This window comes from Somniosus microcephalus, chromosome 11, assembly GCF_052327205.1.
Source record: "Somniosus microcephalus isolate GS21.2 chromosome 11, FLI_Smic_1.0, whole genome shotgun sequence".
NCBI classification, from domain to species: Eukaryota; Metazoa; Chordata; class Chondrichthyes; order Squaliformes; family Somniosidae; genus Somniosus; species Somniosus microcephalus.
In genome coordinates this window covers 217,081,229-217,099,479 of record NC_140997.1, presented here as the reverse complement: position 1 = coordinate 217,099,479, position 18,251 = coordinate 217,081,229, and the positions used below count along the sequence as shown (strand labels likewise).

General features: G+C 44.8%; 1 protein-coding gene across 2 annotated transcripts in view; it reads right to left on the bottom strand.

Moving 5' to 3' along the window:
- Nucleotides 1-6,139: 6,139 nt before the first annotated feature.
- The window catches only part of LOC147111241 (uncharacterized), a 63,618-nt gene continuing 51,506 nt past the window's right edge, over nucleotides 6,140-18,251 (bottom strand). For both annotated transcript variants that reach the window (XM_086001953.1, XM_086001952.1), the window contains exons 3-4: nucleotides 17,989-18,193; nucleotides 6,140-7,553 (exon numbers count right to left, since the gene is read on the bottom strand). In XM_086001953.1, coding sequence (XP_085858079.1) covers nucleotides 6,916-7,553; nucleotides 17,989-18,193 — 843 coding nt within the window. In that variant the 3' untranslated portion in view covers nucleotides 6,140-6,915. The remainder of the gene's footprint in view (nucleotides 7,554-17,988; nucleotides 18,194-18,251) is intronic.

The following is an 18,251-nucleotide window of genomic DNA, read 5'->3' as shown; positions in this document are numbered from 1 at the left end:
CTAATATTCATAATTTATGATGTCTATATTTTTCACTTTTTAGATTCCTCGCTCCCTTTATTTAATCTCTTTCGCTGTGTATAGATCTGTTCTGTTACCATTTAGCGCACCCTAAATTAATTTAAGACAATTTGCTTTGTATGAATGGGTGTAGATACAATGAATGTCTGTGGTTTATTGCTGAATCATTTCTTCTGGGTGCCCGCAGCATATATTATCCATGGTAAGACAGGCTCCACTTATGCCTTCATGAACAATGCATGCAGGTAGCTTCCTTATTCCTGTGTGTGTTTTGGGGGGCATCTGAAGACTAGACCAATCTATGAAACCTTCTCTTCTCTGCTAGAACGACTGGGACTTCATAGTTTCCAATTTCCACTCCACTACCGTGTCTCACAGTGAAGGCACTTGAATTATGAATTCTTAATGGAACTCCATAAAAACAGTGATTTTTTTCATGTTGCTGTTTTGTCTGTGGTGGTTCAATGTTACTACACTATTCTTAATGGAATGTGTACAGGTATTAAAGCTATAACTGAGACGCTGATTGACCAGATAACAATTTTTATTTTGTCCCAGCTGATTTGCCATGACATTACTCACGGGTAGATTGGGATCTGAAGTGGCTTGTGCTGCACAACATGATCTCATTCCAAGCCAGGGTGGTCCTGGGATTGGAGCAAAAGAGGGGTGGGAGAGGAACATATTGGGATTGCGACGGTGGAAGAGGTCGGGGACTGGAGCACCATGGAAAGGGCTGCAGAGTAGAAGACAGTGAGGAGGGAGCAGAGAACAATCATGTAATCTTGCAGCACAGAAGGAGGCCATTCAGCCCATCACACCTGTGCTAGCTCTTTGAACGAGCTATCCAAATAGTCCCACTCCCTCATTCTTTCCCCATAGCCCTGAAAATATTTCCTTTTTAAGTCTATATACAATTGCCTTTTGAAAGTTACCATTGAATTTTCTTCCACCGCCCTTTCTGGCAGTGCATTCCAGTTCTTAACTCGCTGCGCAAAAAAAAATCTGGTTCTTTTGCCAATTATCTTAAATCTGTGTCCTCTGGATACCAACACTCCCGCCTGTGGAAACATTTATTCTAATTTACTCTATCAAAACCCATCATACTTTTGAACACCTCAATTAAATCTCCTCTTAAAATCCTCTGCTGTAAGGAGAACAATCCCAGCTTCTCTAGTCTTCCAACTTAACTGAAGTCACTCGTCCCCAATACCATTCTGGTAAATCTCCTCTGCACCCTCTCCAAGGCCTTGACATCCTTCATAAAGTGCGGTGCCTAGAATTGGACACGATACTCCAGCTGAGACCTAACTAGTGATTTATAAAGGTTTAGCAGAACAAGGTATGGAATTTTAAATGGTGCAATGAAGGTTCACTAGATTGACCCCTGTGATGAGAAGTGTAAGAAATAGCTATTAGATTCAAAGATGGGTTTTAATTCTTAGAACAGAGACAGACAACATGCAACCGGGAACAGAGAGCAGAAATGCCAGCAAGGTCGAATGTCAAGCATCAAAAGACAAATAGAAGTGATAAGGGAATCGTAAAATGCAAAACATCACAGGGTGGTGGGATAATAGACAAAAATGGAGCCGAAGAGTCATAAAATGTCCTTAAAGAAACATAACAAAACATTCCTCAGAAAGATAAGAGGGAGGCCTCATCAGCCATGCAGAAAGGGACGGCGAGGAATGCCTTCCCGCTTCACAATTGGACAATAGGATGGGGGATCAAATGATTGACACCAGGTGATTACCAGCCCACCGAAATAACTATAAATATAGACGACCGAGAGAGGAAATCAGGCAGTCGGGGGCGAAGGCTTCCCCAAGGTGGCTACGGCCTAACACCTTGGTCAAGTTTAGCCTCTGAGGTGGCTGATGGCCTAACACCTCCAGCAGCTTGAGAGATGACCCAACGGAAGTGACCGCTGCAGCAGACTGCAGGAATCCACCCAATCCGAGACCACCGTACTGCCTCCTCCTCTGTCCGGTCGTGGCATTCCGATTTGGGAGCCGTAGATCACTCCTACTGTCACGGGTTGTATGTCTATTATACTCGGCTTAAACCATATGTAATATCTGATTATGCCTTAAAACTGTAGCTCTTTAATAAAAGCCTTACAACTTCTAAAGCCCTGTTGGGTAATCTGTGTGGGCCTGTGATCCTAATCTTACAGAAGGTTGTCCCATGAGGAGAGATTGAGTAGATTGGACCGATACTCTTTGGAGTTTAGAAGAATGAGAGGTCATCTCATTGTAACATATAAGATTCTGAGGGGGATTGACAGGGTAGATGCTGAGAGATTGTTTCCCCTGGCTGGGGAGTCTAGAACGAGGGGGCATACTCCTCCATCACCATCCCTGGGTATGTCCTGTCCCACCGGCAGCATAGACCCACCAGGGGTGGTGGCACAGTGGTATACAGTCAGGAAGGAGTGGCCCTGGGAGTCCTCAACATTGACTCCGGACCCCATGAAGTTTCATGGCTTCAGGTCAAGCATGGGCAAGGAAACCTCCTGCTGATTACCACATACCGCCCCTCCCTCAGCTGATGAATCAGTACTCCTCCATGTTGAACACCACTTTGAAGAAGCACTGACAGTAGCAAGGGCACAGAATGTACTCTGGGTGGGGGACTTCAATGTCCATCACCAAGAGTGGCTCTGTAGCACCACTTCTGACCGAGCTTGCCGAGTCCTGAAGGACATAGCTGCCAGTCTGGGCCTGCGACAGGTGGTGAGAGAACCAACACGAGGGAAAAACCTACTTGACCTCATCCTCACCAATCTACCTGTTGCAGATGCATCTGTCCATGACAGTATTGGTAGCAGTGACCACCGCACAATCACTGTGGAGACGAAGTCCCGTCTTACATACTGAGGACACCCTCCGTCGTGTTGTGTGGCACTACCACTGTGCTAAATGGGATAGATTCGCAACAGATCTAGCAGCTGAAAACTGGGCATCCATGAGGCGCTGTGGGCCATCAGCAGCAGCAGAATTATATTCCACTACAATCTGTAACCTCATGACCTGACATACCCCTCACTCTACCATTACTATCAAGCCAGGGGACCAACCCTGGTTAAATAACGAATGTAGAAGAGCATGCCAGGAGCAGCACCAGGCATACCTAAAAATGAGGTGCTAACCTGGGGAAGCTGCAACAGAGGACTACATGCATGCTAAAAAGCGGAAGCAGCATGCTATAGACAGTGCTAAGTGATCCCACAACCAACGGATCAGATCAAAGCTCTGCAGTCCTGCCACATCCAGTCATGAATGGTGGTGAACCATTAAACAACTAACGGGAGGAGAAGGCTCCATGAATATCCCCATCCTCAATGATGTCCAGCACATGAATGCAAAAGACAAGGCTGAAGCGTTTGCAACCATCTTCAGCCAGAAGTGCTGAGTGGATGATCCATATTGGCCTACTCCTGAGGTCCCCACCATCACAGAAGCCAGTCTTCAGCCAATCCGATTCACTCCACGTGATATCAAGAAACAGCTGAGCGCACTGGAAACAGCAAGGGCTATGGGCCCCGACAACATCTCGGCTATCGTGCTGAAGACTTGTGCTCCAGAACTAGCTGCGACTCTAGCCAAGCTGTTCCAGTACAGCTACAACACTGGCATCTATCTGACAATGTGGAAAACTGCCCAGGTATGTCCTGTCCACAAAAAGCAGGACAAATCCAATCCAGCCAATTACCGCCCCATCAGTCTACTCTCAATCATTAGCAAAATGATGGAAGGTGTCATCGACTTCAAGCGGCAATTATCACCAATAACCTGATGCCCAGTTTGGGTTCCGCCAAGACCACTCGGCTCCCAACTTCATTACAGCCTTGGTCCAAACATGGACACAGGAACTGAATTCCAGAGGTGAGGTGAGAGTGACTGCCCTTGACATCAAGGCAGCATTTGACCAGGTGTGGCATCAAGGAACCCTAGTAAAACTGAAGTCAATGGGAATCGGGGGAAAACTCTCCACTGGCTGGAGTCATACCTAGCACAAAAGAAGATGGTTGTGATGGTTGAACGTCAATCATCTCAGCCCTAGGACATTGCTGCAGGAGTTCCTCAGGGCAGTATCCTAGGCCCAACCATCTTCAGCTGCTGCATCAATGACCTTCCCATCAACATAAGGTCAGAAATAGGGATGTTCGCTGATGACTGCACAATGTTCAGTGCCATTGACAACTCCTCAGATAATGAAGCAATCCATGCCCGCATGCAACAAGACCGGGACGACGTTCAGGCTTGGACTGATAAGTGGCAGGTATAATTCGCGCCACAGAAGTTCCTGGCAATGACTATCTCCAACAAGCGAGAGTCTAATCACTGCCCCTTGACATTTAATGGCATTACCATTGCCGAATCCCCCGCCATCAACATCCTGGGGGTCACCATTGACCAGAAACTTAACTGGACCAGCCACATAAATACTGTGGCAACAAGAGGCGGTCAGAGGCTGGGTATTCTGCAGCGAATGTCTCACCTCCTGACTCCCGAAAGCCTTGCCACCATCTACAAGGCACAAGTAAGGAGTGTGATGGAATACTCTCCACTTGCCTGGATGAGTGCAGCTCCAACAACACTCAAGAAGCTCGACACCATCCAGGACAAAGCAGCTCGCTTGATTGGCACCCCATCCACCACTTTAAATATTCACTCCCTGCATTATCGGCGTACCGTGGCTGCAGTGTGTACATTTTCAAGATACACTGCAGCAACTCGCCAAGGCTTCTTCGGCAGCACTTCCCAGACCTGCGACCTGTTCCACCTAGAAGGGCAGGGGCAGCAGGCGCATGGGAACACCACCACCTCCAAGTTCCCCTCCAAGTCACACACCATTCTGACTTAGAAGTATATCGCTGATCCTTCATCGTTGCTGGGTTAAAATCCTGGAACTCCCTACCTAACAGCACTGTGGGAGTACCATCACCACACGGACTGCAGCGGTTCAAGAAGGCAGTTCACCACCGCCTTCTCAAGGGCAATTAGGGATGGGCAATAAATGCTGGCCTTGCCAGCGATGCCCACATCCCATAAACAAATTAAAAAAAATATTATCAGGATAAAGTATCGGCCTTTTAAGACTGAGATGAGGAGGTCTTTAACATAGAAAAATGTTCCAAAGTGCTTCACCGAGGCATAATCAAAAAAAAGAGAACTGATCAAAATCTGTAACTTTAGTCCAACGGTGTCAGTATCTTACAGCAGAACTCAGCAATTAGAGATCATGAAATGGAGCATAAAGGGAACGGTGGCATAGTGGTTAGCACGGTTGCCTCACAGCGCCAGGGACCCGGGTTCAAATCCGGCCTCGGGTGACTGTCTGTGTGGAGTTTGCACATTCTCCCCGTGTTTGTGTGGGTTTCCTCCGGGTGCTCCGGTTTCCTCCCACAGTCCAAAGATGTGCGGGTTAGGTTGATTGGCCATGATAAAAATTGGCCTTTAGTGTTAGGGGGGATTAAATACACGGGGTAACGGGGATAGGGCTTGGGTGGGATGGCTGTCGGTGTAGGGACCGGGTGCTAAGGTTTGGATGATCAGCCATGATCTCGTTGAATGGCGGAGCGGGCTCGAATGGCCTACTCCTGCTCCTAGTTTCTATAAATCAGTAGCATAAACATCACTTTCTAGTCATAAATGAATACTCTTATGAAATTGATACAAATGCAAAAATATTTTGTGAAAGAAAAACTGCAAATGTGGAAAAATACACAGTCGGTCAGTCAGCATCTGAGAGACAAAGGTAGGCAACATGTCTTGTATATAAACCCTTCATCAGCACCTAATATTGTCTGTAATTTAGAAATGGGGCTTGAAATGGATGCACAAATATTACAAAAAAGCAGCAGGCAAAATGCAGGAGCAGAAAATAAAGATTGAATGCTGTTTCTGGAATTTCTAATTTAGGAGGGTACAAGAAATTTAAGCCTGAAATTGGTCTTGGACAATAGCAAATCGGCAGCCCGTGCTACACGCCGTTCGTTTTGTCCCCCCATTAAAGCCAATATAATAAATATAAATATAAGTTCTTTCTTTCTTACTCTTTCAGGCCCTGGCGGGAACATGCTGTACAGAACAAGAATTGTGACTTGAAATACATGTTTATTTATTCCAAGTGCTACTGATTATTACACATATGCACACATATATATTAGTACATACAATACGTGATATAGAAGAGTGAGTTACATAAATAACAGAATGATCTATAAAACAATAAATAGATGCAGGATCCCAAGGACACCATGATGAATGGAAATGCAACAAATATTTGATCATTTGACATATGAGCGCCATGTAATTTCAATTTGCCAGAGGGAAGGAGCACAAATGCTGCAGTATGCAGCAGCTTCTACAACCTACGCAATACAGTGACAGGATGTGGGTTTACACCCACAATTCTACAAACAGTGTGTTCCCAGACTTGATTTATCGCTGCAAGGAGTCAATGAGTCAGCTCCCCTTTTTTATTTAGAGACAGAGGTTCCGACCCCTATTTCCATTCAGAAGGTGTGAGTTCAATCCTATGCCCTTGCTAAATGTGCTTTGTTGACCAAATGTTCTTCTTTACTGTCATAGAGTATTTGAGGAATAACTCAGTGAATTATTAATGCCTAACTACTGCAGTAATAGGAAACATGTGCATTGATAGAGCACTGCTTCATTAACAAGCCTCTCTGAATATACTGAAAGGCTGCACACTTGACACGTTTTATTGGCCTTGCTGGGGGCAGGGGAACCTCACTGACAGGGCCACTGGCAACTAACCCTAGGTAACGAGTGGCCACCCAACCACAGGATTTAAAAAAAAAATATATGAACAGTAATTTATAGTCCTCGTTGAGTAGATTTCTGTAATAATTTTTCAACATTATAGGTTTAAGAGACCCAGTTTCTTCAAAGCTTCTTCATGATCCTTTTCTGCTGGTGATGGTGGAGATTTTGACTGTTGAGCTCCCTCTGTTGCAAAAGGTTGAGAGGAGGAGGCATTGTTGCTGCTCGGCAGGTCTCCAGTAAACCTCCACAGTCCTAGTCTCTGGACGGCGTCTTGCCTTGCTGCCTTCTGCTCAGGCCCTCCAAGCAATCGGAGTGAGTTGGATTGGGCTGCCAAGCCCTCCATCTGACTGCTTGGCTTCTTCTGGCCAGACCCGCTAAGGCGGGCGAGAACCTGGGCACGGAGCTCCTGCACGCTGACCCCTGACCTCAGGATGGTGTCAAACTTTTTAGCATGAGCAGGGAGCAAAGTGAGTGTTCTGGACGAGCTTTGTTCATCAGGTGAGGTCTCTCTGGACTGGCTTGAGGTATTGGATTCTAATGCTATCGTAGTTTCAGATCCTTGATGTTTCATTGGCTCCTTCTCCTCCTTGCTCTCTTCTGATGCTGCTGTTTGGTTGGGTGTTGCATCGAGCCCAGGAGCTGACTCCGTCCCTCTGTTAGTGATTGTTTCAGCAGGTGGGCTACTGGTAATTGTATCCACATTTCCAATAATCTCAACATTGTCACAACTTCCTGCATCATATAAAAATATTGAAAAATACAAACATCAGGACTACCTGAAATATACAGAGAATATTAATGTAAGCAAAATAACAGAAATAATGGCACTAAAGAGTGACAAATCCCCAGGACCAGATGGCTTCCATCCCAGGGTTTTAAAGAAAGTAGGTGAGAACATTGCAGATGCCCTAACTATAATCTTCCAAAGTTCTCTCAATTTGGGAACTGTTCCTTTAGATTGGAAAATTGCTCACGTCACTCTGCTATTTAAGAAAAGTGAGAGCGCCAAACCAGGGAATTATAGACCAGTTAGCCTAACATCTGTTGTCAGGAAATTATTAGAGTCTATAATTAAGGATAGAGTGACTGAACACCTTGAAAATTTTCAGCTGATCAGAGAGAGCCAGCATGGATTTGTAAAGGCTAGGTCATGCCTGACGAACTTGATTGAATTTTTTGAAGATGTGACTGAAGTAATGGACAGGGGAGTGTGTATGGATGTTATTTATATGGACTTCCAGAAGGCATTCGATAAAGTCCCTCATAAGAGACTGTTAGCTAAAGTTGAAGCTCATGGAATTGAAGGCAAATTATTGACCTGGTTAGGAAATTGGCTGAGCAGCAGGAGACAGAGAGTAGGGATAATGTGCGGGTACTTTAATTGGTAGGATGTGACTAGTGGTGTCCCACAGGGATCTGTGTCGGAGCCTCAACTATTCACCGTATTTATTAATGACTTAGATGATGGGATAGAGAACCACATATCCAAGTTTGCCGATGACACAAAGATAGGCAGCATTGTAAGCAGTGTAGATGGAAGTATAAAATTACAAAGAGATATTAATAGAGTAAGTGAATGGACAAAACTGAGGCAAATGGATTTCAATGTAAGCAAATGTGAGGACATCCACTTTGGACCTAAAAAGAACAGAAGAGTACTTTCTAAATGGTGAAAAACTAGAAACAGTGGAGGTCCAAAGAGACTTGGGGGTCCATGTACATATAGTGTTAAAATGTCATGGACATAGGAACGTAGGAACAGGAGTTGGCCATTCAGCCCCTCGAGCCTGTTCTGCCACTCAATGAAATCATGATTTGCAACTTAACTCCATACATCCCTTAATACCTTTGGTTAACAAAGGAATGGAATGCTAGCATTTATATCCAGAGGATTAGAATAGCGGCAGTATAAAAGGCTCCAAGAGACCAGGTAGGCTTACCAGTCTCCAATCTCCGAACTCAGAGGGAAGGAGAGAAGTAAAAAGTAATCGAAGTGTCACCAGAAAGCAGGTAAGTGATTGGTTGGTGAGTATTTCTCTCTTTATTAAACTTTAACTCTGTGGTTTATAGTTTCTAAAGTCTCTGTGGTGTCGCGGGGACTGTTTGTAAACCAGGGCCCTTAAATATATCATTTAACTGTAGTGTAATTGCTGGGATTGATTTGATTTAATTTAATTGCAATTAATTAAAGGGTAAGTCATGGCAGGACAGCCCGGTGCCGTGGTATGCTCCTCTTGTGCTATGTGGGAACTCAGGGACACTTCCTGTGTCCCTGACAACAATGTGTGCAGGAAGTGTGTCCAGTTGCAGCCACTGGCAGACCGCATTGCGGTGCTGGAGCAGTGATTGGATACATACTAGACCATTCGCGATGCTGAGGACGTCGTCAATAGCACGTTTTATCAGTTGGTCACACCGCAGGTAAAGGTGGCACAGGCAGAAAGGGAACGGGTGACCAACAGGCAGAGTAGTAGGCGCAGGCAGGTAGTGCAGGGGTCCCCTGTGGCCATCCCCCTCTCAAACAGATATACCGCTTTGGATACTGACGGGGGGGATGGCTTACCAGGGGAAGGTAGCAGCAGCTAACTTCCTGGCACCAGGGATGGCTCTGCTGCACAGGACGGGAGGAAAAAGAGGGGTAGAGCTATAGTAATAGGGGATTCTATTGCAAGGGGAATAGATAGGCGTTTCTGCGGCCGCAAACGAGACTCCAGGATGGGGCATTGCCTCCCTGGTGCAAGGGTCAAGGATGTCTCAGAGCGGCTGCAGAACATCTTGGAAGGGGAGGGTGAACAGCCAGTTGTCGTGGTGCATATAGATACCAACGATATAGGTAAAAAACAGGATGAGGTCCTAAAAGCTGAATATAGGGAGTTAGGAGGTAAATTAAAAAATAGGACCTCAAAGGTAGTAATCTCAGGATTGCTACCAGTGCCACGTGCTAGTCAGAGTAGAAATAGAAGGATATTTCAGATGAATACGTGGCTAGAGGAATGGTGCAATGGGGAGGGATTCAAATTCCTGGGACATTGGAACCGGTTCTGGGGGAGGTGGGACCAGTTGCACCTGGGCAGGGCCGGGACCGATGTCCTAGGGGGAGTGTTTGCTAGTGCTCTGGGGGAGGGTTTAAACTAAAATGGCAGGGGGTTGGGAACCTGAGCAGGGGGACAGAGGAAAGGGAAACAAGGATAAAAGCAAAAGATAGGAAGGAGAAAAACAAAAGTGGCAGTCAGAGAAATCAATGGTTTAAATCAAACATGGCCACAGTAAATGATAATTCTAATAGGTCTAAGAGTGTTAAAAAAACAAGCCTGAAGGCTTTGTGTCTTAATGCGAGGAGCATTCGTAATAAGGTGGATGAATTAGCTGTGCAAATAGAGGTAAACGAATATGATTTGATTGGGATTACGGAAACATGGCTCCAGGGTGGCGAAGGCTGGGAACTCAACATCCAGGGGTATTCAATATTCAGGAAAGATAGGCAAAAAGGAAAGGGAGGTGGGGTAGCATTACTGGTTAAAGAAGGGATTAACACAATTGTAAGGAAGGATATTACCTTTGATGATGTGGAATCTGTATGGGTAGAACTGAGAAATACCAAGGGGCAGAAAACGTTAGTGGGAGTGGTATATAGACCTCCAAACAGAAATGCGGAGGTTGGGGATGGCATTAAAAGGGAAATTAGAGAAGCGTGCAAAAAGGGCACAGCAGTCATCATGGGTGACTTTAATCTACATATAGATTGGGCTAACCAAATTAGTAACAATACTGTGGAGGAGGAATTCCTGGAGTGTTTACGGGATGGTTTCCTGGACCAATATTTCAAGGAACCAACCAGAGATCAGGCCATCTTAGACTGGGTATTATGTAATGAGAAAGGATTAATTAGCAATCTTGTTGTACAAGGCCCCTTGGGTCGGAGCGATCATAATATGATCGAATTCTTCATTAAGATGGAGAATGAAATAGTTGACTCAGAGACCAGGGTCCAGAATTTAAATAAAGGAAACTATGATGGTCTGAGGTGCGAATTGGGTAGGATTGATTGGGGAATGTCACTCAAAGGGTTAATGGTGGACAGGCAATGGCAAACATTCAAAGACCGCATGGATGAACTACAGAATTTGTTCATCCCAGTTTGGCATAAAAATAAAACAAAAAAGGTGACTCAACCGTGGCTAATGAGGGAAATTAGGGATAGCATAAGATCCAAGGAGAGGACATATAAATTGGCCAGAAAAAGCAGTAATCTGGAGAATTGGGAGCAGTTTAGGATTCAACAAAGGAGGACAAAGGGATTAATTAAGAAAGGGAAAATAGAATATGAGAGTAAGCTTGCAGGGAACATAAAAACTGACTGTAAAAGCTTTTCTGGATATGTGAAGAGAAAAAGATTGGTGAAGTCAAGCGTAGGTCCCTTGCAGTCAGAATCAGGGGAATTTATAATGGGGAACAAAGAAATGGCAGACCAATTAAATACATATATTGGTTCTGTCTTCACAAAGGAGGACACAAATAAAGTCCCAGAAATGTTGGGGAAAATAGGGTCTGATGAAAGGGAGGAACTGAAAGAAATCAGTATTTGTAGGGAAATGGTGTTAGGGAAATTGATGGGATTGAAGGTCGATAAATCCCCAGTGCCTGATAATCTACATGCTAGGGTACTTAAGGAAGTGGCCCTAGAGATAATAGATGCATTGCTGATCCAGATTCCATCGAATGTTGGAAGATGAACAGTACCCATGGATTGGAGGGTAGCTAATGCTACCCCACTATTCAAAAAAGGTGGTAGAGAGAAAACGGGGAATTACAGACCAGTAAGCCTGACATCGGTAGTGGGGAAAATGCTAGAGTCCATTATAAAAGATGTAATAGCAGAGCACTTGGAAAACAGTGACAGGATCGGACAAAGTCAACATGGATTTACAAAAGATAAATCGTGCTTGACTAATCTACTGGAATTTTTTGAGGATGTAACTGATAGTAAAATAGCTAAGGGAGAACCAGTGGATGTGGTGTATTTGGACTTTCAGAAGGCTTTCGATAAGATCCCGCATAAGAGATTAGCGTGTAAAGTTAAGGCACATGGGATTGGGGGCATGGTATTGACTTGGATAGAGAACTGATTGGCAGATAGAAAGCAGAGTTGGAATAAACGGGTCTTTTTCCGAGTGGCAGGCAGTGACTAGTGGGGTACTGCAGTGATCGGTCCTTGGACCCCAGCTATTCACAATATATATTAATGATCTAGACAAGGGAACTAGATGTAATATCTCCAAATTTGCAGACGACACAAAGCTGGGTGGGCGTGTGTGCTGTGAGGAGGATGCCGAGAAACTACAGGATGATTTAGACAGGTTGGGTGATTGGGCAGAAGCATGGCAGATGCAATATAATGTGGATAAATGTGAGGTTATCCACTTTGGTGTCAAAAACAGGAAGGCAGATTATTAGCTGAATGGCAATAGATTGGGAGAAGGGGAAGTGCAACGAGACCTGGGTGTCCTTGTGCATCAGTCGCTGAAGGTAAGCATGCAGTTGCAGCAGGCGTTTAAGGCGGCAAATGGTATGTTGGCCTTCATAGCGAGAGGGTTTGAGTACAGGAACAAGGATGTCTTGCTGCAGTTGTACAGGGCCTTGGTGAGACCACATCTTGAGTATTGTGTGCAGTTTTGGTCGCCTTATCTGAGGAAGGATATTCTTGCCATGGAAGGAGTTCAGCGAAGATTCACCAGGCTGATACCTGGGATGGCAGGAATGACGTATGAGGAGAGATTGGGACGATTGGGCTTGTACTCGCTGGAGTTTAGAAGAATGAGAGGGGATCTCATTGAAACGTATAAAATTCTGGCAGGACTGGACAGACTAGATGCAGGGAGGATGTTCCCGATGGTCGTGGAGTCCAGGACCAGGGGTCACAGTCTAAGGATAAGGGGTAGGCCTTTTAGGACAGAAACGAGGAGGAATTTCTTCACCCAGAGAGTGGTGAACCTGTAGAATTCTCTACCACAGAAGGCAGTAGAGGCCAATTCATTAAATATATTCAAGAAGGAGTTGGATATATTTCTTAAGGCTAAAGGAATCAAGGGGTATGGGGAGAAAGCAGGGACCGGGTATGAACTTGGATGATCAGCCATGATCGCATTGAATGGCGGAGCAGGCTCGAGGGGCCGAATGGCCTACTCCTGTTCCTATCTTCTATGTTTCTATGTTTCTATGTAGCACAGCTATACAAAGCCCTGGTTAGACCTCACCTGGAGTACTGTGAGCAGTTTTGGGCACCACACCTTAGGAAGCATATACTGGCCTTGGAGGGAGTGCAGCGTAGGTTTACCAGAATGATACCCGGACTTCAAGGTTAAATTACAAGAAGAGATTACAGAAACTAGGGTTGTATTCCCTGGAATTTAGATGGTAAAGGGGTGATTTGATCGAAGTTTTCAAGATATTAAGGGGAACAGATAGGGTAGATAGAGAGAAACTATTTCCGCTGGTTGGGAATTCTAGGACTAGGGGGCATAGTCTAAAAATTAGAGCCAGACCTTTCAGGTGTGAAATTAGGAAACACTTCTACACACAAAGGGTGGTAGAAGTTTGGAACTCTCTTCCGCAAACTGCAATTGATGCTAGATCAATTGTTAATTTTAAATCTGAGATTGATAGCTTTTTGTTCACCAAAGGTAGTAAGGGATATGGGGCAAAGGTGGGTATATGGAGTTAGGTCGCAGATCAGCCATAATCTCACTGAATGGCAGAACAGGCTCGAGGGGCTAAATGGCCTCTTCCTGTTCCTATATTAGCAATGTAATCCCAGTTGTTTCCAGTATGTACAATACTATCCATATTTGATCCATGGAGGATGAAGACGTTTATCTGGAGATTATGATACCACAGTTGTGAAAGTACAGAACTTTTTCAAGATTTAGTGCTAAACCTGAGGCTAAATATCCCACTTAATGGTTAGTTTTTGTCAAACTAAATGTTTACTGAAACTTGGCATGTCTCTTTGATATAGTTTAATCTTCTTCACTTGCACACATCCTAGGGAAAGGGAGAGCCTGTTTCCTGTGCATTGGAAGAGAATAAAATTGGAAGGCAATTTTCAGGCTTGCTTTATCTGTGGTGTAACAGGGCATAGGTTTCTGCTTGCAGCGACAGGGAAAGGTGAGGTGCTTTCACATCGAGGGATGGGATGGGAGTGGGGGGCAGGGGGAAGGAAAATTTAAAAGATGTCCTAGCAACTACTAGTGGCAAGTTATATACCAACAGGGGCAGAGGCCTGCAAGCAGGCCATTTGCCTGCCCTTTAGGCCAAGGAACGGTAAGAGGCAATCAGAGCAAAGCACACTATTTGGTATTCGGTAATCCTTGTTGAATTAGTTCACAATTTATATGTCAGCTCTATTTTCAATGGTTGCTCATTGTCACAATTTTTTCAACAGTCAGTTCAATACAATAGCATAGTGGTTATGTTACCAGACTAGTAATCCAGCGGTTTGGACTAATGATCCAAAAACATCAGTTCAAATCCCACCACGGCAGCTGTGGAATTTAAATTTAGTTAATTAAATAAACCTGGAATAAAAAGCTTGTATAGGAAACTCTCGTTTAAACAGCACTTAAATATCCGGAATTCTCTATTAACCGGCAAAATTCTCACTCTGAATACAACACCTCAATAACTGGAAATGTTGCCGAGTCCGAGTCTCCCGTGGTGGCCGAGTTAGTCAGTGGGGGTAGTTCTCCAGACTGCCACTACTCGGCTTCTTGGCGCTATCGGAAGTCCAATTACTGTATACTGCACATTTCTTGATTTTTTTTATTTTTGTTTGTTAAAAATAGCCTTGGTAGATAACCCTCTCCGTCATCCGGAATTTTTAATCAACCGGCACCATCCCAGTCCCGTCAATGCCGGATACCAAAGAGTTTCCCGGTATTAGTAATGGTGACCATGAGGCTACTGGATTGTCATTAAAAACCCATCTCGTTCACTAATGTCCTTTAGGGAAGGAAATCTGCCGTCCTTACCCAGTCTGGCTCCAGACCCACAGCAATGTGGTCGACTCTTAACTGCCCTCTGCGGTTCAAGAAGGTGGCTCACTACCACCTTCTCAAGGGCAATTAGTGATGCCCACATCCCATGAACGAATAAAAAAAAACATTTGCATTAATGGTTCCCCCCAACCCCCCATTTAATTCCTCGCTTTTTAAAATTTCCCAGGTTACACATCATTCCTCGGATGAGATGAAAGAAAGGAATGCTCCAAGTCCCTGCCTACACCACCGCTCTTCAACCAACTCCTAGTAGTGCCTACAAGTGGCCTCTGGTACCTTGTCCTTCACTTGAGGCCAAGATGGCAATGTGTTGTGGATCTCGCTGTACAAAGTGCATGGACACAAAAGTACCGTTGCTGAATTTCTGGCGACAAAATTCAAACTTCTCAAATTCTTGGCCAACATCTTCATGGAGAAACATTGATGGACCTAGTAGGATCAAGTGATCTGGCTATACTCTCAGCTGGGGAATAGTACATGGTGAGTGAGGACTAATGAGACTAACAGAATTACTAAAAGTGAGAGACAAAAAAATCCGACCCTGAAACGTCAGTTCAAAGTCTGTGTGATTGTCATTTGATTTGCAGCAGATGTAGATTTAATTTCTAATCCCATGCAAACTTTTCCCCACATTTTACTTGGGAGGGTGGGGAGATACGGGGTTGTAGGCAGTCCACTTTCCTGGTTTCAGCTGAATAGAACAGATGGAAGTGTTTTCAAACAAAATGTAGACTAGGCAGGAAAAGTCTTGTTTTTTGTGTACGTACTCCCAATTCTTGTCTGAGTTTCTGGCCCACACAGCATTTCTGTATGGTCAGTGATATGTTACAGCACCTGTCCTACCTGCCAGCATGCATTCAATCTATATTAATGATTTGGAGGAGGGGACCGAGTGCAACATATCCAAGTTTGCCGACGATACAAAGATGGGAGGGAAAGCAGTGAGTGAGGAGGACATAAAAAACCTGCAAAAGGACATAGACAGGCTAAGTGAGTGGGCAGAGATTTGGCAGATGCAATATAATGTTGGAAAGTGTGAGGTTATGCACTTTGGCAGAAAAAATCAAAGAGCAAGTTATTATCTAAATGGAGAGAAACTGCAAAGTGCTACAGTACAAAGGGATCTGGGGGTCCTGGTGCATGAAACACAAAAAGTTAGTATGCAGGTGCAGCAGGTGATCAGGAAGGCCAATGGAATCTTGGCTTTTATTGCAAGGGGGATGGAGTATAAAAACAGGGAAGTCTTGCTGCAGTTATACAGGGTATTGGTGAGGCCACACCTGGAATACTGCATGCAGTTTTGGTTTCCATATTTAAGAAAAGATATACTTGCTCTCGAGGCGGTTCAGAGAAGGTTCACTCGGTTGATTCCGGAGATGAAGAGGTTGACGTATGAGGGAAGGTTGAGTAGGTTGGGACTCTACTCATTGGAGTTCAGAAGAATGAGAGGCGATCTTATCGAAACATATAAGATTGTGAGGGGGCTTGATCGGGTGGATGTGGTGAGGATGTTTCCACTGATGGGTGAGACTAGAACTAGGGGGCATAATCTAAGAATAAGGGGCTGCCCTTTCAAAACTGAGATGAGGAGGAACTTCTTCACTCAGAGGATAGTAAATCTATGGAATTTGCTACCCCAGAGAGCTGCGGAAGCTGCAATATTAAATAAATTTAAAATGGAGATAGACAGTTTCCTAGCAGATAAGGGAATTAGGGGTTACGGGGAGAGGGCAGGGAAGTGGACGTGAGTCTAGATTTGGATCAGCCATGATCCTATTGAATGGCGGAGCAGGCCCGAGGGGCCGTATGGCCTACTCCTGCTCCTACTTCTTATGTTCTTATGTTTTTATGTAACCAATGGAGGAGCATCAGGAAACATGTGACAGAAACAATCTGAGAGGGGGTGCATGGAAATGGAGGTGCACCAGCCACTGCTGTGAGGCACCTCTGATAGAAAGACTGCTGTTTTCCTCCACTCTCCACTTGCCTGGATGAGTGCAGCTCCAACAACACTCAAGAAGCTCGACACCATCCAGAACAAAGCAACCCGCTTGATTGGCACCCCATCCACCACCTTAATCATTCACTCCCTCCACCACCGGCGTACCGTGGCTGCAGTGTGTACCATCTACAAGATGCACTGCAGCAACTCGCCAAGGCTTCTTCGGCAGCACCTCCCAAACCCGCGATCTCTACCACCTAGAAGGACAGGGGCAGCAGGCGCATGGGAACACCACCACCTCCAAGTTCCCCATCAAGTCACACACCATCCTGACTTAGAAGTATATCGCCGATCCTTCATCGTCGCTGGGTCAAAATCCTGGAACTGCCTCCCTAACAGCACTGTGGGAGTACCTTCACCACATGGACTGCAGCGGTTCAAGAAGGCGGCTCACCACCACCTTCTCAAGGGCAATTAGGGATGGGCAATAAATGCTGGCCTTGCCAGCGACGCCCATAAAAACGAATTATAAAAACATGCACAGTGACCCTCGCACTGCTCGGTCTGACTTCCTGCGTTAAGGTAGTGCCAGTGCCTGATGGAAGTCAGTCTTCAGCAATTATTATTACTTATCAGATGTAAATGTTCCACTCCCACAATGAATTTCTTTAATGGCTTCTAACTGGCAACAGGAGACATGGCTAATTCATTCATTCTTTTCTGGGAACATTTTTCAGGTACCGATCTTTAAATCACTGATCAGGTTTGGCTTAATGTAGACAACCCAAGAAATTGGATGTTTTTATTTGCAGCTGAAAAGGTATATACAGTACCCACCAATCATTTTAAGTCCCTCCCTTTATCAAACTCCACCCTGTCAAGTTTTGGACTCAACAAAATGGTCATCCTAAGCATGAGATTTCCTTTTTAAAAGGCAATCCTGGAGGCAAGATTCTTTTGTTAAAAGAAAGACCCGAATGAAAGAATTATTCTTTAGAAGGGACCCGGATGACAAGATCTATTACTTAACAACAGGCATTAGGAGAATGAAGGCACCAAAATGGCTACAGATTTTGCAGACACCTTTTTTCAGAACAAACTGAGCGTATGCGGCCACAGCATTACCATAACCACATTGATATCTGTGATTCATTGTGCAACGAGAACTCACCTGAGCTTACTGCATCTTCTGTTTGTCGAGTGCTGCATACCATTCCTAGAAACTCATAAAACCCATCACTAATGGTGCTATCTCCCTTCGTCACCCCATCTTCATCATCTTCCTCCAATTCCACCTCTAATGAGTCAATGGTTTCAATCAAAAAACTGAGGCATTCTGTCTCTTCTTGGGACAAATGGCGCAAGAACTCATCTTCCTGCAGATGAAGCAGAAAAAGTTACACAATCCGGTCAGCTTCTAATCTATTGATAACC